The sequence below is a fragment of the Equus przewalskii genome, chromosome 7, assembly GCF_037783145.1.
Source record: "Equus przewalskii isolate Varuska chromosome 7, EquPr2, whole genome shotgun sequence".
In the NCBI taxonomy this organism is placed as follows: Eukaryota; Metazoa; Chordata; class Mammalia; order Perissodactyla; family Equidae; genus Equus; species Equus przewalskii.
In genome coordinates this window covers 33,746,378-33,765,752 of record NC_091837.1, presented here as the reverse complement: position 1 = coordinate 33,765,752, position 19,375 = coordinate 33,746,378, and the positions used below count along the sequence as shown (strand labels likewise).

Below are 19,375 nucleotides of genomic sequence, written 5' to 3'. Positions count from 1 at the left end.
GCCAGTCATACTTCAATAAAGTGGTTTTGAAAAACTTTGTACAAATCACTTACTTAAAGAAAGAGAGCCATAGCTTGGGTCAGCTTAATAATCCATAATTAAGTAGAGTTAGAAGGAAGTAAATTCCAGACAACACATTCCACTCACATGATATATTTTTAAGATATAAGATTTCTTTCAAATGGCAGCAGGCTTGCAATAAAATACTTTGAAGCCCATGCTATGTCAGGGAAGTAAACAACAGTTTCCTCTTGGGTAGCTCGTGGCCTATGGTGGCAAGCTCAAGTACAGCGTGGCCTTCTATTCCTCCAATGGCGTCGGCACCTTCAACCTTGAGCCTCAAGTGCTCATCAAAGGAGGCCGGACGAGAAAGCAAGTCATTTACGTGGATGCGCCCGCACCAGAGAACGGAGTGAGACGAGAGCAGGAAGTAGGGATGAAAGAGGTAACGAGGTGCTTTCTCCATGCAAGCCCCTTAAAGGTTCCACCTTGGTTGTGGGTGTAACGAAATCACGAAGCTGCTAGTGAGAGAGTGAGCACAGAGACCCTGGGATCCAAATTCCAGTGAGTTTAGCAAGATTTCTAAAAATGACTCAAATTTCATCTTCTCAAGAAATGTATATTGGGCTTATGTTAATTTTCCAGGCATTGCATCTTAAATCCTTTGTCTTGGTACACAAGTCTCAACCTGGGTGGATATAATGGTACGAGGTCTTTGGACTTGCTTGAGTCTGGGAAGTGTGTATTCATTCACTGGGCAGATGTTTATGGACCGTCCACTGTGGTGCTGTGGCTGGCACTGCTGTGGGTGACATGTGTCTGTTGATAAATGAGACTGGCGTTGCTGCTGCCCCGGGAGGTGACAGGAGATCTCCTTCAGTTACACTTAGTGTCTTGCACAGAACCAAGCTCACTTCCGGAGAAATTTATAAAAGAATTAGGTTCAAATGCCTCTGAGGATTTGTATTCTGAATTTAATTTAATATGTTTCTCATCCACAGAATTTTTGGAAATATTTTAACTCTGTTTCTGAAAAACCTGTCACACGTTCGGATTTTATGTCTGTTCTTAGCAACATTGAGTACATTCTCATCAAAGCATCGTACGGTCAAGGATTACAGCAAAGCAGGTACTTGGAACTTTCTAGAATTCTAAAATATTTTTCTTATTTGAAACCAAATTGAAGAGATTTGATTCACTTCCCCCCATTACCTCTATTCTTTATTAATATGTATATTTTTGTTCCTCACCAAAACCTTATTAAATGTTAATATTATTCTTATGAAATGTGCAAAAAATGACATAGATTATCCATCTCCTATACTAAAGTGGATATAAAATATAAGTACATGATGGTGATATCTTAGATCAGGATAAAATGTAAAAAAAGGAAAAAGTTCTGCTATTTTCTGCCTTAAACTGGTGCCCGTTTCTTTGTAGCAGTGTGTCAAGAACACTGTCACTGCTCATTTAGTGCTTGTCCCATAAAGAAGCCACTAAGTTTTGACCGCACTGGTGCTTCAAGAAGTCTTTCAGGCGCAGCTCCTGTAACGTTATTTTTAAGCTTTAAAACATCGACTGAGGATGCTGGCCGTGCGATGACAGCGCTAACCTGCTTCTGTACGCTTTCTTCACAGCCGCGAGTAGGAGCTGCTCCCGCGCGGGCTGAGAGCTCTGGTTTAACAGATGGGCAAAGACCACCATGTAATGTGCTATGTTTCTAGAAAGGCTCTTTCTAAATATGAGTGTTTCCTCTCATACTTCTCAACACAACTGTCTCACAGGATCTCGAATGTCTCGATGGAGGTTGGCAGAGAGGCGGAAGGGCTGCGCCCAGGGTGGGCGGTGGCGGCCCTCATAGAGAAGTGCCTCTGTCCCCCTGGCACGGCCGGGCTCTCATGTCAGGTAGGGAGACGCGTTAAAATCCATTTCCTGGGTTTGAGTTGAAATTTGCTTGTTACAGCAGCCCCAAGTGATGAGCAGGACTTGTGTGTATCTATTATATCATTTTTCCCATTAAAAGAAATTTTAACTGTGGTAAAATATGTATAAACATAAACTTTACCATCTTAACTGTTTTTAAGTGTACAATTCAGTAGTGTTAAGTACATTCACATTGTTGTACAGCCAACCTCCAGAATTCATCTTGCAAAACTAAAACTCTGTACTCATTAAATAGTAGCTCCCCCTCCGCTCTCCCCCAGGCCCTGGCAACCGCCATTCTACTTTCTGTCTCTCTGAATTTGACCACTGTAGGTCCTTCATATAAGTGGAATCACAAACTATTTGCCTTTTTTGTGACTGGCTGATTTTACTTAGTATAATGTCCTCCAGGTTCATCCATATTGTAGCTTGTATCAGAATTTGCTTGCCCCCCTTTTTTTTTCTGGTGAGGAAGATTGGCCCTGAGCTAATATCTGTTGCCAATCTTCTTCTTTTTGCTTGAGGAAGATTGTCACTGAGCTAACATCTGTGCCAAGCTTCCTCTGTTTTATGTGAGACACCACCACAGCATGGCTTGAGGAGCAGTGCTAAGTCTGTTTCCAGGATCCAAACTTTCGAACCCTAGGCTACTGAGGTGGAGCGTGTGAACTTAACCACTATGCCACCAGGCCTACCCTGAGAATTTTCTTCCTTTTTTAAGACTGAATAATATTCCATTGTATGGATAGACTACATTTTATTTATCCGTTCATCCATTAGTGGGCACGTGGGTTGCTTCCACCTTGTGGCTATTGTGAAAATGCCTCTGTGAACGTGGGTGTACAGATCTGCCCACCACCCAGCTTTCAGTTCTTTGGGCTGTATCCCCAGAAGTAGAATTGCTGGGTCAGATGGTGATTCTGTTTTTAACTTCTTGAGGAACTGCCATGCTGCTCTCCGCAGTGCTGCACCATTTCATGTGCCCACCAGCAAAGCACAGGCTGCCAGCTTCTCCACCTCGTCACCAACACCTGTTACTTGCTGTCTTTTTGGTCGCAGCCATCCTGATGGGGGTTGGGGGCATCTCGTTGTGGTTTTGATTTGCATTTCCATGATGATTAGTGATGTTGAACATCTTTTCACGTACTTGTTATTCCTGTCTCTTCTTTAGAGAAATGTCTATTCAAGGCCTTTGCCCATTTTTTAATCAAGTTCTTTGTTCATTGCCTTTTGCATCTCCTCAGGACTGTGCACCCGGATACCACAGAGGGAAGCTTCCAGAAGGTGGTGGCAGAGGACCCCGCCCTCTGCTGGCTCCTTGTGTGCCCTGCACTTGCAACAACCACAGTGACGCTTGTGACCCGGACACTGGGACGTGTCTGGTAGGCTTGTTTGTGTGGTGCTTCCCTGAGGTTTAGAGTTGGAGCAGGCACTGAGCCTTCACATTTCCCGCCCAGAGTCTCCCCGGCTCCTGGGTTTAGAGAGAGCTTAAATTTAACTCAGTGTAACATGTTCATTTATTTCCTCATAAAGGCTTAGCTCAGTGCTGTGACATTGTCGGTGGAAATTCTTTTATAAATTTTGCTTGCTTGAATTTGTTGTGGGCATCAGTTTAGGAATTAGGAATTAGGAAAAGTGTAATTGCAGGGCTGGTGGTTGAGTCGAAGTAGATGAGAACTTTATGTCATAGGATTTGGAGGGTCACCTGCTGGTTTTAAAATAAGTTAACGCCAGTGTTGAAAATTCACCTCTCTGTGTAAAATATTGCCGTCTCCTTACGCGTGTAAAAAAATGCATATTTTCCTGGGGGTCTTATGCTTTGGCTTCTCAGCCTCCTTTCCCCAGACCAAGATTGCTCGTGGGGACGTGAGGAGAACTCTGATCACTGAAAAGGGCTACGTGACCCAGACAGAATCTTGAGGGCCTGACGGAGGACAAGGTCTTGTGTCCGTGATTTTGCTTAGGCTGACGAGCCCTTACTGCTAACATAGAATAATCTGATACTCTTTCCCTGCTCCTGAAATCTCCTTCTTTGTAATATCTCACATGGAGACATTGGTTACTTGTGTAAATTGTGCCAGGACTAACTTGCCTCAGGTAAGCTAAGTCACTGAAGGAGAGTGAGCTGCCCGTGAGGAAAGACACACCTGAGGCTTTTGAGGCCTTGTGTGGCCTCCTCATGAGGAGGTCGACAGAGGAACCGGGACGGGGGCTGCCAGCTGTCCTCCAGCCACCAAGGGCCATCTGCCCCGCTTCTGTTGAGAGGCATCTTTCATTTGGGGGAATTTAAAGGTGATTTCTCCTGGGGCGCTGCTGGACGACAGCAGTGCGTGGGTGACTCTAGAAGCAGAAGGACTGCACGCTTCCCTCAGTTAAAAAGATACGTGTCACTCTTTGCTGACCCTGTCGTAGATGCGGAATTGAAGAATGATTCCAGTCATCCAGGGTAAGACGGACTGAAGGAAGAAGCAAACAGCTGCAGTGCTATTAAAAAATGTCCCCACTCTGATCAGGTCCTGCTCCAGGCAAAAGAACAGAGCTAATAGAGAAAGTGAGAAGGTCGCATCCCAGGATTTGAGGAGAAGTGATTTCAGGCAATTTAAAGCGAGGTGTAATTAGCCAGAGAGCTCCCTTGGCCAATGCTGGGGACAAGGGTCACAGGGACAGTTAAAGAAATTGATCAGTTCTTCCATGCTGCATCTTCCCTTGGTGCAGCTAACTATTTTAACAAGATTAGGTACTCCTGGGACATTAAATTATTGCCTGCCTTTCGTGGCCCAGATCTACCAGAACAAAGGTCCAAAATCAGCAGCTGACCTGTCAGTTTGTACCCGGGAAAGAACACAGCCTGCTTACCCCAATCCGTGAGAGATCTCCACGGCAGTCTCCCGGGAGAAACCAGTACAGATGCCTTTCAGACAGTGCTCCGCTGCGGGGCAGTGGTTGGCCAGTTACCTGGAACCCAGAAGAGATCGCACCTGGACCTGTCAGTTCAGTTTGGCAGTGCACAGCAATGCATATGCACACTGCCAGAAGATGCTCGGGGTCTAAATCTAGTCTGCTCTTCTGCAGCCTCATGGTGTTGAGCAGAATGCATTTTGTTTCGTGCTCATTCTCTTTTTACGGATTTGTTTGTATGTTCGTCTCTAGTGACTTTTCCTTCATTCATGGTTACCACTTATCACCAGTTCTTTTAAACAAAGCCCTCTCTAAACAGAAAATAGTGTCTGAGCTTAGAGTACAAAATCTCAGGGTTGCAACGGACCTTCTGTTCTTGTCAGAGTCCCTTCAGGTCCTAAGTCTGAACGACAACATCCATGCCAAGTGATTATTGAATGTATGTTTACACACTTCCAGCAATGGGGAGCTCACTCCCACACAGCCCAGCTCATCTTTGGACAGCCCTGATTATTCCTGGAACTGTCACCCCTGGACCATCCACCTGTTGGTACAGTTTTATTCTTTGGACCCATCGAGACAAACTGCTAATTCAAATTTGTTTCTGATAAGTGGCAATAACTTAACAAACAAGTTGCAAAACTGCTTGATAAAATTCGTCTTTCACATATTCAAAGGCCCTGAATCTTCAGCCCTCTTGGTTAGATGTCCTCAGTTTATACTCCTGCTGGTCATGTGGAATGGTGTGGGTCTGTTCACCATCCTCAGGTGTGAATGTCATCATCTGTCCTAAAACATGCTGACCGGAGTCCCAGTGCCCTTTCTCCAGGGTGGATGGGGCCTCCCTCCCCACCTCTAGGTACTGTGCTTCCATGACGCAGCCTGTGAGTTTTGCCAGCTCAGTCACTGCTGCCTTCACCAAACTAGATGGACACTAAGGCGCCTATGTTCCTTCCACAAGTTTAGCCCCACTCCTTGCTCTTTGAACTTGGGAACTTACCTTGCCTCTTCAGGCTTCATCTCTTAGATCCCTTTTGTGGTTTAGTACAACAACTCACTTCCATCTGACACACTCTCTTAAGCTCTCCTTATGTTCGTGTTATCATATAGGAGGGCGTCAAACCTTCTGGACCTGATTTTGTCATCTGACATGTAGGACGTTCATCCCTCTTCATGTGACTGGGCCTTTGGTATTATCATGAAAGTGATTGATCAGAAATGCGACCTGGAAGGGGGTGGGGAAACCAAAGACCAGGCAGAGACAACTTAACTGTTTTACAATTAAAAATTGACTGACATTCTCCCTGTACTTCCCACAGCCACTGACTCATCCCACACGTCACCCTGGCAGGTTCTTTTTGCCCTGCTACTCTTTGGGGCAGCTTACCATCCATTCTCTAGGGTCTTGACAACCGAGAGCTCACAATTTGTTGTGTTAGAGGGTGTTTTGAATGCTGGAGTTGGTATTAGCAGTCGAAAACCAGAAAATCTGCTTAAATCTCCTCTCATCATCTAATATTTATTCCTTATCAGTCTTATGTCATATCATTAAAACAAGTATTTAACACATTTTCTTTTTGAGAGAGACGTTGCAAATTTTACTTCTAAAGACATACAACTTTTAGGGGCCAAGTGGATCTCAGTAAAATCTATTTTCATCAGGTGAAATAGGAATACAATTTTTAAATGCAAAATACTGCAATATTTTTTAATTAAGAGAAACTTAAAAATAGTTTTTCAAACTTAGGAAAAAATTGCATTCTACCCCCTTTCTTGCTGCCAAGGATAAAAGTCAGAGTCAGTTCGCAGCTTTGCTCTGTGGCCCCCAGCGTTACTCGCCTTTCCATCCGTCCGTCCCACACAGAATCCACTGCCTGGGGGCTGGGCGCGTAGGGCTCCAGCTGCACAAAAGCCGGATGTCAAGCTGGAATCAGATGCCAAGAATTACTTGCTCTTTTAGCTTAAAAATTTTTTAATAGCAAGGTCGTAGGTCCAAATAAATAAAATGTAACTGGGGATGATTTGGTTATTGCAGGAAGCTGTTGGTGGTGCTCTAAAGCCCTGCCTCTTCTTTCCTCCCTGTCTATTCCCTAAATCACGCATCCGTCCACTCCTGCTCTTTCAACTCCCCACACTGATCACTGACCCCCACTGTGTGCGAGACCTCTGGGCTTCAGGTTGTCTGTTTGGTCCCTATATGTTTTAGATCCATATTTGAAGGCTCTGAAATTCGGCTGCTTTTAGAGCCCTTTGTGTGTATTTTAGCCCTGTGTATATTTTCCATAAGAAGAATGTGTTGATAATCTCTAGGTTGTATTCCTTACAATAAATGAAGACCGCAGAGCTGGTCACGTTTCCAGGATTTTAAAAATATGAAGAAAAATGCTCTCTCTTCTTTAAGAATCAAGAAAAAAAGATGCTAACTGATATAAAAAGTGGTTGTGCTCAGATGTTACCAGATAAGGGTGATTTCTAACAATTTCCCGTTGCTTCTTTCCCTCTCCTCTTGAAACGTGGGGCCCCAGAACTGCAGTGACAACACCGCTGGCGACCACTGTGACGTCTGTGCTCCCGGGTACTATGGGAAGGTGACTGGTTCGGCCAGCGACTGCGCTCTCTGCGCCTGTCCTCACAGCCGCCCTGCCAGGTGAGCCTGCACAGGTGCGCTGGCACACCCATGCTGCCGAAGCTGGGGCTGCGTCCGTTTTCAGCCTCATTTTCCAAGGTCTCTATGTGGTCGATTTTAATTCATATTCTCTGTGTGTTGAGAAAGGCTAATTTTAAGAAAAAGTGTTCCTTCTCACAGTATGTGAAGAGAATCTTTTCAAAAGCCAAGTGTCTGTGCTGGTATTGGGTATTAGGATGGAACCAACTAAAGAAGGGATTGTGAGGTTTTGGTTTTTGAAGACAAATTTTAGCCTCCAACCTGTGTCTAGTGTGCCTACAGATGAATGGGTGTTAACTTTATGAATAATGTGAAGAATTCAGCTCCCATCTAGTGTAAGGAAATGAGGTTAGAAGTGTGTCTGCTGGAGACAATGAAGAGTGGCAGTGCCACAGAGTGGTGGCCTCAGGCCGGAGTCTGCCCTGTACACGTGGTGCTTGTGTAGAATTATCTGACCGCAAAAAAGAGCTGATGTTTTAAGTGGGAACTGGAATATCTGTGGGTCCTCTTTGGTTTGAGTGAAAACTGTACTTCATAAATTCATAACATTTCATTATTGCTTAGAATATTTGACGAGGGACTGAGTATGTGTAGATCAAATACCAACTTTTGGCATACTAAAATGAAGTTTTCTTTTTTTTTTGAGGAAGATTAGCCCTGAGCTAACTGCTGCCAACCCTCCTCTTTTTGCTGAGGAAGACTGGCCCTGAGCTAACATCCATGCCCATCTTCCTCTACTTTATACGTGGGTCTCCTACCACAGCATGGCTTGCCAAGCAGTGCCATGTCCGCACCCGGGACCTGAACCGGCGAACCCCGGGCCACCGAAGTGGGACATGCGCACTTAACTGCTGCGCCACCGGACCAGCCCCTGAAGTTTTCTTTTTAATATTTGCTTGAATCTTCTGCCTTTTATCGTCTCCCAGTAGGTGGTGCTTGACAGTGAGCACTCGATGAGAGTGTGGAAACTGCCCTTGTAAAATATCAAGCATCCTAAATTTAGTGTCACTATTATTTAACTTTTTGCGTTAAATCTGTTTATACATTTTGACTCACCAGTTTCACTCCTGTAATCTAAGCTATGGAAATACTTGCATATGTGTATAAAGATAGATGTATTTTAGCATTGCTGTATTCAGGAGAAATTGGGGAGGAAACTGAAATATCTACTTACGGGCGTTAATTATACACATGGTGGTACATACCTTTAGTGACATATTGTACAAACACTGAGAAAAGGAAAAGATATATCTGTATGTACAGAATTGGAGAAACGGCCAATTAAATTGTGTAATTTCATGTATAATACGATGCCATTTTGGAAAAAATTCCTACCTGTAGCTCCGTGGCTGCAGGTGCCCAGAGCAGTGTTTGGAAGGACATCTCCCACTTCTACTCTGCACATTTCTGTACTGTTTGAATATTTTACTTCTTCAGTCTGAAAAGGTTCTAACCATGCCCACAGCCCAGGCGAATGATTGAGGCTCATTGTTAAGAAGAGAGTGAGGGTGTGAACATTCTCTGTATGTGCTGTGCATCTGGGAGGCCCTCAAATTCTTCATTTCCTACATAGTTTGTGTTTCCACTGAAGTCTGTCTCTTTAGTGTTTAAGGAGGAAAAGAAGTCAGAAGTGAAGCGGGGCTGATACAGAATCCTGTAACTCTTTCTGGAAACTTCTCTCACTATCCAAAAAACCAGACTACCCCAGCGGTTTGTTACCAGTGGTTTGCAGGTGCCAGCTGAGCCCCTAGATGGTGTGTTGCTAATTTAAAATGTGGAGGCAGAGGTTGTTGAAAAGAAGGGAATAGGCCAAAAGCTGAAATCCATGCGTGAGGGTATCAACATCTGGTTGGATTATTAAACTCTGGGCTGCTCTGTCACGTTGCTTCTAACAGCCCATCATATGACCATCCACCTTTAGGTCCATTTATTTTCAAATTCCACCCTCACTCTTGCTTTTCTTCCCTCCACAGCTTTTCTTGCCTTCTTCCCATTACAGTCAGTTACGTTCCCGGCCTTGGTCCAGCTCTGTTCTCCCTGCTGTTTTGCATGCTGGCTCAAAGTCATGTACACCTGTCTCTAATCACTCTTTCAGGAGCCTGCCCCGTGGCGCAGCGGTTAAGTACGCACGTTCCGCCTCAGCGGCTCGGGGTTCGCTGGTTCGGATCCTGGGTGTGGACTTGGCACTGCTTGGCAAGCCCTGCTGTGGTAGGCGTCCCACGTATAAACTAGAGGAAGATGGGCATGGATGTTAGCTCAGGGCCCGTCTTCCTCAGCGAAAGGGAGAGGATTGGCAGCAGTTAGCTCAGGGCTAATCTTCCTCAAAAACATAAATTTAAAAAAATCACTCTTTCGTCTAATAAGTCAGATAATTCTTCGCTTAAGTCTCAGAACAAAGCCCTTCCCACCTGGGAAGCTTGGTGACGAATTGGTCGTAATGCCTGGGGCCCTGTTGCCCTCACACTCACAGCCGTCACTGGCAGGAGTGCTGAGAGCGTCTTCTGGAAACAAGAGATGTGCACACCTGTATTGATTACATGCCTGTTTTCCTTCTTTTTGCCCAGTAGATTTTAAGCCCTGAAAAGCTTGTGCAACTGTCCAGTGCAATCACTTAACTTCTGGACAGTATCACGTACCCGAAGAGTGATGAGTAGGTACCGTAAGAAAGAATTGAAGTTGTATATCTGAAAATACAAAAGCATTTCCTTTCCCTCAGTTTCAGTCCTACGTGTGTCTTGGAAGGTGATCACGATTTCCGCTGCGATGCCTGTCTTCTGGGCTATGAAGGACAGTACTGTGAAAGGTACGCTGGGGAGTTCCCACGTGGAAATTGCTAGGCACGTCTGCTCCTTTCACAGGTGTAGGACACGTTTACTAAAGGGGTTTGGGAGGCATTGTCAGTTTGGATGTGCGTGATTGATATGGGACCTCATTGCTATCCCCAAACTGAGTTTGCTATGTATTAATTCAGGTAAACGCACTTTCTATGACCATCTCACCCTCCTTTTAGGAAATAAAATGTAGAGTGAGGTAAATGGGCTGTATTCTTTGCACTCATTTGGCAGAAGTGCTTGCTGTCCTGGTCAGGAGCTGGTTCTGTATTTGCTCACGGTGTTGACCTGCTGCCCATGCTGTGTGTCTCCTCTCTGTAGGTGCTCTTCAGGCTACCACGGGAACCCTCGAGCACCAGGTGGCACTTGCCAGAGCTGTGACTGCAGCCCGCGTGGCTCTGTTCACAGCGACTGTGACCGCAGGTCCGGGCAGTGTGTCTGCAGGCCAGGGGCCACGGGGCTCCGATGTGAGGAGTGTGAACCGAGGCACATTCTGGTGGAAAGCGATTGTATTTGTGGGTATTCCTCCTCCAAATGTTTAAAGATGGTTTTTCCTCTCAAAGGCTTTCCTGTTGCGGTGCCCTATGGTGCCCAAGAAAGTCCTGGATTTTCTATGAAGCTTAGATTGCTGTTACATCTGCTGAACTGAACTTCTTATAGTGCTTTTCGTCTGAGGCAGGAAGGTCTAGACAACAGCTTTGATCTCTTGGGCACTGTAAGCAGCTCGGCACTTCCGACTTCACAGTTTAGCTGTGTCAGCATTTCCTGTAGCGGAGCCAAGGGCCTCTCAGTGCAGAGAAGGAACCCTTTGTGGGGCTGTCATCACTGTTACCCAGATTTCACTACGGCTTCAGCTCTTGGCTGTTGCGGATTTTTTTCCGCTTCTGATTTATTTTGATGGCAAGTACCTGAGGCCGTCGTCTTAGGATGTCTTCTTAGTGGTCCTCGGGAAAGATAGGGAGGAAGTGATGCCAGGATCAGCACATTCAAGAGCTTTGCTGCTTTTGTTGTTGTGTTTGGTCTAAGTAAAAACACATCCACTGTTTTCCCTGTCTCCTTCGTTAGTACTGGCTGAAGATGCGTCTGCAAACTCTCTGAGGACATGATAGGCCCAGTTTTGAAAGGAAGTACAGTTGGAATTCATTGCCATTGGTCCCAGTCAGAGAGGAACAAATGCACCGTGAAGGTCATAGCTGCGTAACAAAACGTGTGCCAGACCTGGGATCCGCCCTGGGGATCAGTTGGTTGCTTCTTTCTGTGTGACCCCAGGGGAGTCCCTGATCTGATCACAGTCTCAGCGTCGTTGTTTGCGAACGGGCTTAGGACTTCCTGGCCAGCTGCCTCTCACGGTTGGCATTAGAATGACATCGGATGGGCTCCTGGAAGCCTCGCTGTGCACTCTGCCTGCAGATGCTCTTACTACAGAACGGCTTAGGCAGACCACCGGGAAGATGCACCAGCTGCTTGGCCGTTAACTTAAACTTTCTTTTTCCTTCAGCTTGTGATGACGCATGTGTAGGTGTGCTGCTGAGTGACTTGGATAACATCGGTGATAACATTCTTTCTGTGAACCTCACCAGCATTATCCCTGCTCCCTATGGAATTTTGTCAAACCTGGAAAATACAACTAAATATCTCCAGGTAGGTCCTGGGAATTCAGAGGTGGATAGAAACACGTGTCACCGAGAGACAGAGCTGACTGGAAGTAGGAGTCATTGTTGGTGTCCCGCACAGGTGTGACAGTGTCATTCCCAGCACCCCCGCTGGAAGGGCTCCAGCCTCCCCGGGACCCTGGCCAGGAGCTTCCCCCGCACATGTCCCGCTTTCACTGGGGGACAGCTCTAATTGTTTGAGACCTAGTCCATGGATGCCTCCGTCTACATCCGTGCCCCGTGGTCCTTCTGCCTTTTGGAATAACACGATGTCCACTTGCTCCTCTTTATGACACATCTTTGGATAGTTGTAAACAGCTGTCCTATTTCAAATATAGAAAACAAATCTGGATGGTCTCTTTCTAAATGTTAGAATATGCTGAAATCAACTGTTTTCTGTAAATGTATTATTCTTAACTTGAGTTGCAGGGCACAGATTTTATCCTCCCTGAAGATTGTACAAAGATCTCTGGGGGTAAATCATAGTTTTTGTATTTAGTGAAACAGGATCTGGGTCCAAAAAAAGGGTGAGAAGTTAAGAAATTAACTTAGTAGACAGCATTCTACTCTAGTGTTTTAATTCTAACTGGAAAAAAATATGATTCTTAATTTTGTTTTAAACCTATACATTAAAATTTGGGATAATTCACTGTGTCATGCAGTAATAAAAAGAATAGTCATTCCTGAATGCCTTTTTTAGATAAAAGCTTTTCTCAGACTTAACATTTCCTTAGGCCTGTGTTCATGTGTGTGTATGTGTGATGTGCTTGTGTGTGTGTGTCTGTATGCTTGCGTGTGTGTGTGTGATGTGTGTGTGTGTTGGAGTCCAGCTACTTCACAGTCCTTTCTTGTTTACAGTGGCTTGTTTTCTGTAGACATGATGGCAGTAAGGAAAAGTAAGGGAACTCTGAGATGTTTTATATTGTTTTTCCTCAGATGGAAAAAAATAGTTTTGAAAGATAAGAAAAAATTCTCCAAAAAGAAAAAGAAAGAAAGAAATGTTAAATTTCTTTTCCACTCGCTATAGACACAATCAATAAATACTATTTTCCATCAGTTTGGGCCCCAGCAATATACTGTATTTTAAATTCATCAAGTAAGATAAATAATTTAAAATTTTAGTATTTTTGAATGATTTGCTCTCATTTAAACCACTTTGTCACTTTTTGGGGTCACTTTTATCACTTTAAACACTTTTTCTGTTTGTGTAAAGCATGCAAGAGGTTAAGAGTGTGAGCTCCGCGCTGTTGGTCGTTTTCATTATTTACCTGCACCACGACCGTGCGCAAGCTCTTTAGCTCCCCTGACCCAAAACAATGGTTTAGCCATTTCATGGGGTTGTTATAAGGTTTGACTAAAGTCATACAAGTAAAGAAGTTAGAAGAGTGTCGGCGTAAATTAAGCACTTAATTATTAGTAATTATGAAGGCATTTCTTTACTTAATACTTTTGGGTTTTAGCCTAGTAAGCGTTTTTTAAGGTGTTAGCAATTACAGTTAGAATTTATGTGACTCTGATATTGAAATTAAGCCAGACTTACACAAGCACTCAGCAGGATCAGACTCTGTAACACACCAGACTTTGAGTTCATATCTGACAGGAAATATAAAGCAAATGATGGCACAATGGAAACATGTTGCTATAATCAAAACAAGTTTATGTGAATCATTTTATTTTTTAAAGCAATTTCAAGGAAGGAAGAACTTCTTTTTGTGAGCAAAAAAGGAAATAAGTGATTCATAGGTGAGAACCAGCAAATTCATTTTGCAGCATTGTAATTGGTTTTCTTCGTTCTTTTTAGGAATCTGTATTAAAAGAAAATACACAAAAGAGACTGGCAAAAGTTCAGCTTGAAAGTGTTGCAGAACATACGGATGACCTGCAAAGGGAGGTAAATTCTTCACAAAAAGGGCCCGCTTCCCCCCCCAGCGCTTGCGAGCACTCGCAGTAGGGCTGTCTCAGCGGTTCTGGTGAGCTCGGGCAGCCTCTTCCTCCCAGGAGCTGTGCTCTAGGTGCTTTGTCATCAGGTTGGTTTGAACCCTATGCTGTAGTCCCTATGCTTTGTGGGAAAAGGCTCCTGATTTAATTTCTCTTGTCACCTCTGCTGAGGGAAGAGTGGGCAGTCGCTTTGCCATTTGCCTCTTATTTCTCCTGTGAACCAGGGGGTGGGTGGGATTAAAAGGTGGCTGAGAGTCCTTCCTTCTCCTAATTTCACTGCATATCCAAGCCCATGGTGAGCGCCGGCCCTCAGAGGCACTCCCCTGAACGCGGACGCTGCTTGCTGCACAGGCCTCGTCATGTGGCGTCTGTGCCACAGTCAGCCTGCAGGCCACGTGCTTCTGATTTGCGGACTTTGAATGGCAAGAGAGCTCATTTTGATGTCAGCAGTAAATTACTTACTCTGTTTAGCTCATGCCAGATTAACGGTTTTTAGTGACCCAGAAAAGAATCTCCTCATTTGCAGGTGGTGCGGGAGGCCTAGCGTCAAATTTATAATTTTCACTTATGAATTTCGTGTGCGTGTGCACACTTACACGCATGTGTGTACATGGAGATGCGTATGGGAGTGCACCTCCAGATGGGTGTCTCTAGTCTCTGCGTCTCAACGTGCATGCACGTACGCAGTCACGCACCCTAGAACGTGTTAGCCTGGCTTCTGTTGACTTAGAATTAGTGATGATTTGGGAAGAGTTTAAGGGTTTGAGTGTGGGCTTTAAGTACCTAACGAGCAAACATTTGGTAGGAAGGGATAAGCTGTTAAAAGTAAATTCTCTCCATCCATTAAAGAAGGGTGTCTTTATATTTTGACTAGAAAACACTTTTAGAACCAGTCTGAGTTACTTTACACTCCTGGAAATTACAAACACCCTTCCCTTTTACAAACTGTAACATTCCTAATAAAAATAACAGCTGAAGGCAGCGAAGTCTCAAGCCCTGGGCTGCCAGTTTTACAGACATCATCGCATTTAATCCTGATAAAGCCCCCCGAGGTAAGTGTTATTATCACTCCGCGATGTTGGTGACGCCAGGAAATGTTAAGTACTAGGCCACCAGCTGGGCAGGATCAGGCCTAAGCCCAGCGTGCCTGACTCTGTGTTCTTAACTCCTCCACTGAGTGCTCAAGGTCAATACAAATTGGTAAGATTTTACTTTCTGTTTTCTGTTCACTTAGGTCATAAACTGAATACAAGGTCTTCACAATAGAGACAGTAGCAGAGTCTGTGGTTTGATAACCAATTAGGCTGCTTTTAAAACTATACCATCTTTTCTCACACAGAGTGAGAGATTCTTGCATTAATCACTTAGTCAGTTCCAACACTGAAATATTAACCGTGGCTTACATGATAGTGTACATCTTTACTCTGTATTCTGGAATATATTTTGTAGTTTCAGAGAGACAAAACCGGAGTACCAAAGCTTGCATATTATTCAAAGTCAAACTAACCTGAGACTTTATTTTCTGCCAGCTCACTAGAGTGTTAACAAGTAGCCAGCACGTGGCCAGGGAGACTGAAAGAACCCTCAGCAAGAGTCAAGAGCTCGTGACATTTACAGAGCAGCTGCAGATACACATCCAAGGTCTGTAGTCAGTGTCTCGCTTGGGGACCGTGTGCCTTTTTGGTAGAAAAAGCCCCATTCGGTTTATTAAGTGTATGAATGGGTGTGTGTGACTTGCCTTGGGCTTCCTAGAGCCAAAGGACAGGAATGCTCTGTGGTTTGGGGATCCTGATGGGTCTGGATCATAATATTTCATTGAGAGTTTTATCTTTAAACAAAACGGATGTTTCCTTTTTCCTTTTCTATCTTATGCCTTACACTTAAATCCTAAGTATTAAGCAGGTGTGGTGCCACCCCATCTGTTAGGAATTTGTCAAATTAATACTTATTAAGTGGAGCACAGGGAGCTGGATGGTGAGCCAAGGTCCCACCACAGACCTAAGAGAAAATGCAGTAGAGACGCTCCTTACTCACAGGTCCGGGAGGAAGTGCGGCATGCCTTGGTGGGCACCCGAGAGGCCAAGGCAGGGTGTGGGCAGAGAGAGACAGACCTGGGGCACGGGCTTTATTAGGGTCGGAGGGTGGAGTGCTCTGGGATTCTAGGCTAAGGACAAATTGGTCAATCCAAACCAAAGAAGCAGGTAAGCCCTACGGGGTCTGCTCTAAGGGGCGCATGGGGGTGGGGCTGGGAGGCGGGGAGACTGCCGGTCACGAGGGCAGCTGGGAAAGCGTACCAGGAGCTTACATTTGCTTATGCCGCTGCTGGCTGCTCTCTAGGGCACTGCCTGTATGAGGGGCTGGTGTCAGTTTAAGATTCCTGCAGGCTGCTTGGCCAAACAAAATGGATGCCGAAGCACCAACACCATGGAGTAGCTTTGCTCACCTTCATGCCTTTCCCCAGAATGGGAGCTGCTGGGATTTGGGGCTTCCCTGTGGTCCCAAAGTAGATCCACGATATGAGAGTGATGGAGTCACTATTCAGTTGGGATGTCCTGTCTGATCAGGCTTTTAGAATGCTGTTTTCAGTTTTCTGGCTACCAGAAACATATTCTTGCTTTTCTTTTTGGATTGTAGTGTAAGGGCATAAAAAGTACAGAACCCAATACAAATAGACTTTCCAGGACAAAAGGTAAGGAAATTATTAGAACAAATAATATGTTTAATAAAATAGTATCAAATATTGGTGGTTCATTCATACAGTAAATATTTATTGGGCGTTTCTAGGTGCAAATGTTTGTGCCAGGTGCAGGAAATGCCGAAGTAAACCTGATGGCCACGGCCCCTGCCCTTACAGTGTTTCTGGGTGTGGGGAAGACCAACATTAAACAAACCAGTCAGCCCAGTCTGTGAGTGTTCTGACAGGGGTGTGCAGAGTGCATTGGGGTGTACGGGGTGGCCTGGCTGGGCCTAGACATTCAACCCAGTTTAGGGGAGCAGAGCAGGCTTCACTGAAGAAGGTTCTAACTCTTTCCATCTTAGTACTGTCCACTTTTGAGAGACTTATTAAATGATTGATGAATTTTCTCCACAGAAATGATTGAAAAGGCAACAACTCTAAATCAGACCTTAGATGAAGATTTCCAGCTACCCAGTTCTACTCTTCAGAATATGCAAGAGAACATTACATCTTTGCTGGAAATCATACAGAAAAGGCATTTTATGCAGTTGCACCAAAATGCCACCCTTGAACTCAAGTAAGTCCTAAATACCATTCATGACACAACGGATGAGAGGGAGGAACTTGAATGCTGAGGAGGGAGGAGCCCCGTGGGAGGAGGGGAGGGAAAGAAAGCTCTCACTGGGGCTCTATTGTCAAGTCAGTGAAGAGATGGGCGCTGGCCCCTCCAAATAGAGAAGAGTGTTATCAATGCCAGTATCTCTGTCTCTGTGCTCTTAGGCCATAGGTTTTGTTTTTCTCTGTGGCTCTGGAACATTTTCACCTAGCATGAACGAAATAACCTCATGATACTGTATTTATTGAAGATGAAATATAATGCAATAAACTCTAATGGGAGAAAATATAGTCAGTGGCTACTACCTATGCGGTTAACGCCAAGACGAATTGACATTTTGCCAGAATAACTTAGCTCAGTTGTGCAAACCCTCATCAAAACCTACGACGTGAAATGACAGATCATAAAGAATTATTAGACATGGTCACTAGGAGCTTGTGAATTCCTTTCATGCTTTGTTCTTAGTATTTTCGCACAATTATTACTTGATTATAGCACAGGCTATTTTTCTGCCAGGCTGTGATAAATGTCTTAAGTACTGGTTTAAATAGTTATACAATACTCCATCAAAATTCTATCCTCTATAATGAGATCTTTAAACTATTTTTAATATATTTTGCTATTTTAAGTAGTGTTGTAACAGACATCTTAGACAAAAATGTATTTCTATATTTCACATTATCTTATCAGGGTAGACTTACCTTTCTAAATTATTTTCTAAAAGATTTATCTAAAACAATGTCCATTTCCACTGGCAACACACTGAAGAGTTGAGCTTACATCTTTTTTCATCACTGAATCTGATTTCTGACGTTGTTGATTTGTTGGGTGAAAAACAAAAGGAGGAACTCACTGTCATGTGGAATTTGGAGAGAGAACTAGTAATCTAACAACTAGAACGTTAGGGCCCACAAGGTCCCGAGGGAACTAGGAACTACATGAAGGGAGATGAGAGTGGGCGAGGGCCCAGGCGGTGGGGGAGGGAGCTGCCGTCTACCGAGCGCTCCTCCGTGCCAAGGACCTGCCCTCTGACCATCTCAGCCACCTTGGCAGGCAGGGAAGAATCCAGCTGGGGAAACTGAGGCCCAGAGACTGTAAGTAATTTGCCCAATGTTAAACCTCCAGGATAATGGGAAACCTGACCCCAAACCTAAATCTGTGTTTCTCTAAACCGTGTTATTTTCCAACCCAAAACAGAAGGAAGGACCATTTGAGACCCAGTCCCTAAGAGACAGATGGGTGGAATTTTGACGGTCAGGTCAGGGACCGTGCCTCTACACCCACGCTAGATTCAAGTCATGCTTCTCTGACCCTGGCTCATCACCTGCATCCTGCCTTCGCCTGAAATGCGTGGCAGCAGGGAACGCTGGAGGGAAAGGAGCTCACCCTTCCACGCAAGACTTCCATTCTGGAGGCAGCCACCCCAGGCTCGGCTCTGCCCCCTAACCTTCCAGAGCTCCCCACTGCCTCTCCAAGAATATAGGAACATCTGTCTGATTCCAGCTGCCTTTCGCTCACACACTCCCCCGCCCGTCTCCAGCTCATCCTGGGCTCTCCGGCTCCTCCCGGTGCTTCCTGCCCCCACACGTGGTTTCCCATCTAACTGTCCCTCCCTTGGCTGCCCATCAGAGGGGAGCTTATCAAAGATGGAGAGTCCCTGGAGATCCTCGGGGGTGATTTTGTGAGGCTGTCCTCTCCCACATTACTCTTACACTGTCAGTTCATGCCTTCATTCAACAAAATGGATTAAGCCCCCAGTGGCGGGCATTGTGCTAGGAGTTGGGGACACGACGGAGGACAACAGAGCTTTTTGCCGTCTAGGAGCTCACAGTCCAATTGGGAAGAGTTCATTTTCTGAATAGCATTGGAGAGAAGGGGAGAAGGCCCTCTCCCTGTCCTCCTCAGTGCCCCAGCCCTCCCCGTCTAGGCCCTCCTGTCACCTTTTCTCTGTTCTTGCACTTCTTCCGTTGCTATTTGGAATAGGTTATTAATAAGGTTGCCGATCTCTCTCTTTAATTTGTAAGTTAAATTATTACCAAAGAGACCATTTATTTAAAAAAATTAAAGTTTAGAATATGTTCTCTGGTCTCCACTTCTTTATTTTCCGTAGGTAATCCCTATACTTATGCCATTTCAAATTCCATGGACTATTTTAGAAATTATTTATCAGCCCTT

The 19,375-nt window shown here is 44.9% G+C and overlaps 1 protein-coding gene across 4 annotated transcripts in view; it reads left to right on the top strand.

The window, feature by feature from the left end:
• The window catches only part of LAMA1 (laminin subunit alpha 1), a 147,750-nt gene that overhangs the window by 86,713 nt on the left and 41,662 nt on the right, over positions 1-19,375 (top strand). For all 4 annotated transcript variants that reach the window (XM_070629466.1, XM_070629465.1, XM_070629468.1 and 1 more), the window contains 11 exons: positions 260-445; positions 1,002-1,129; positions 1,785-1,905; positions 3,168-3,305; positions 7,347-7,468; positions 10,203-10,289; positions 10,639-10,832; positions 11,816-11,958; positions 13,771-13,860; positions 15,437-15,548; positions 16,999-17,161. In XM_070629466.1, the coding sequence (XP_070485567.1) occupies positions 260-445; positions 1,002-1,129; positions 1,785-1,905; positions 3,168-3,305; positions 7,347-7,468; positions 10,203-10,289; positions 10,639-10,832; positions 11,816-11,958; positions 13,771-13,860; positions 15,437-15,548; positions 16,999-17,161 (1,484 nt within the window). The remainder of the gene's footprint in view (positions 1-259; positions 446-1,001; positions 1,130-1,784; positions 1,906-3,167; positions 3,306-7,346; positions 7,469-10,202; positions 10,290-10,638; positions 10,833-11,815; positions 11,959-13,770; positions 13,861-15,436; positions 15,549-16,998; positions 17,162-19,375) is intronic.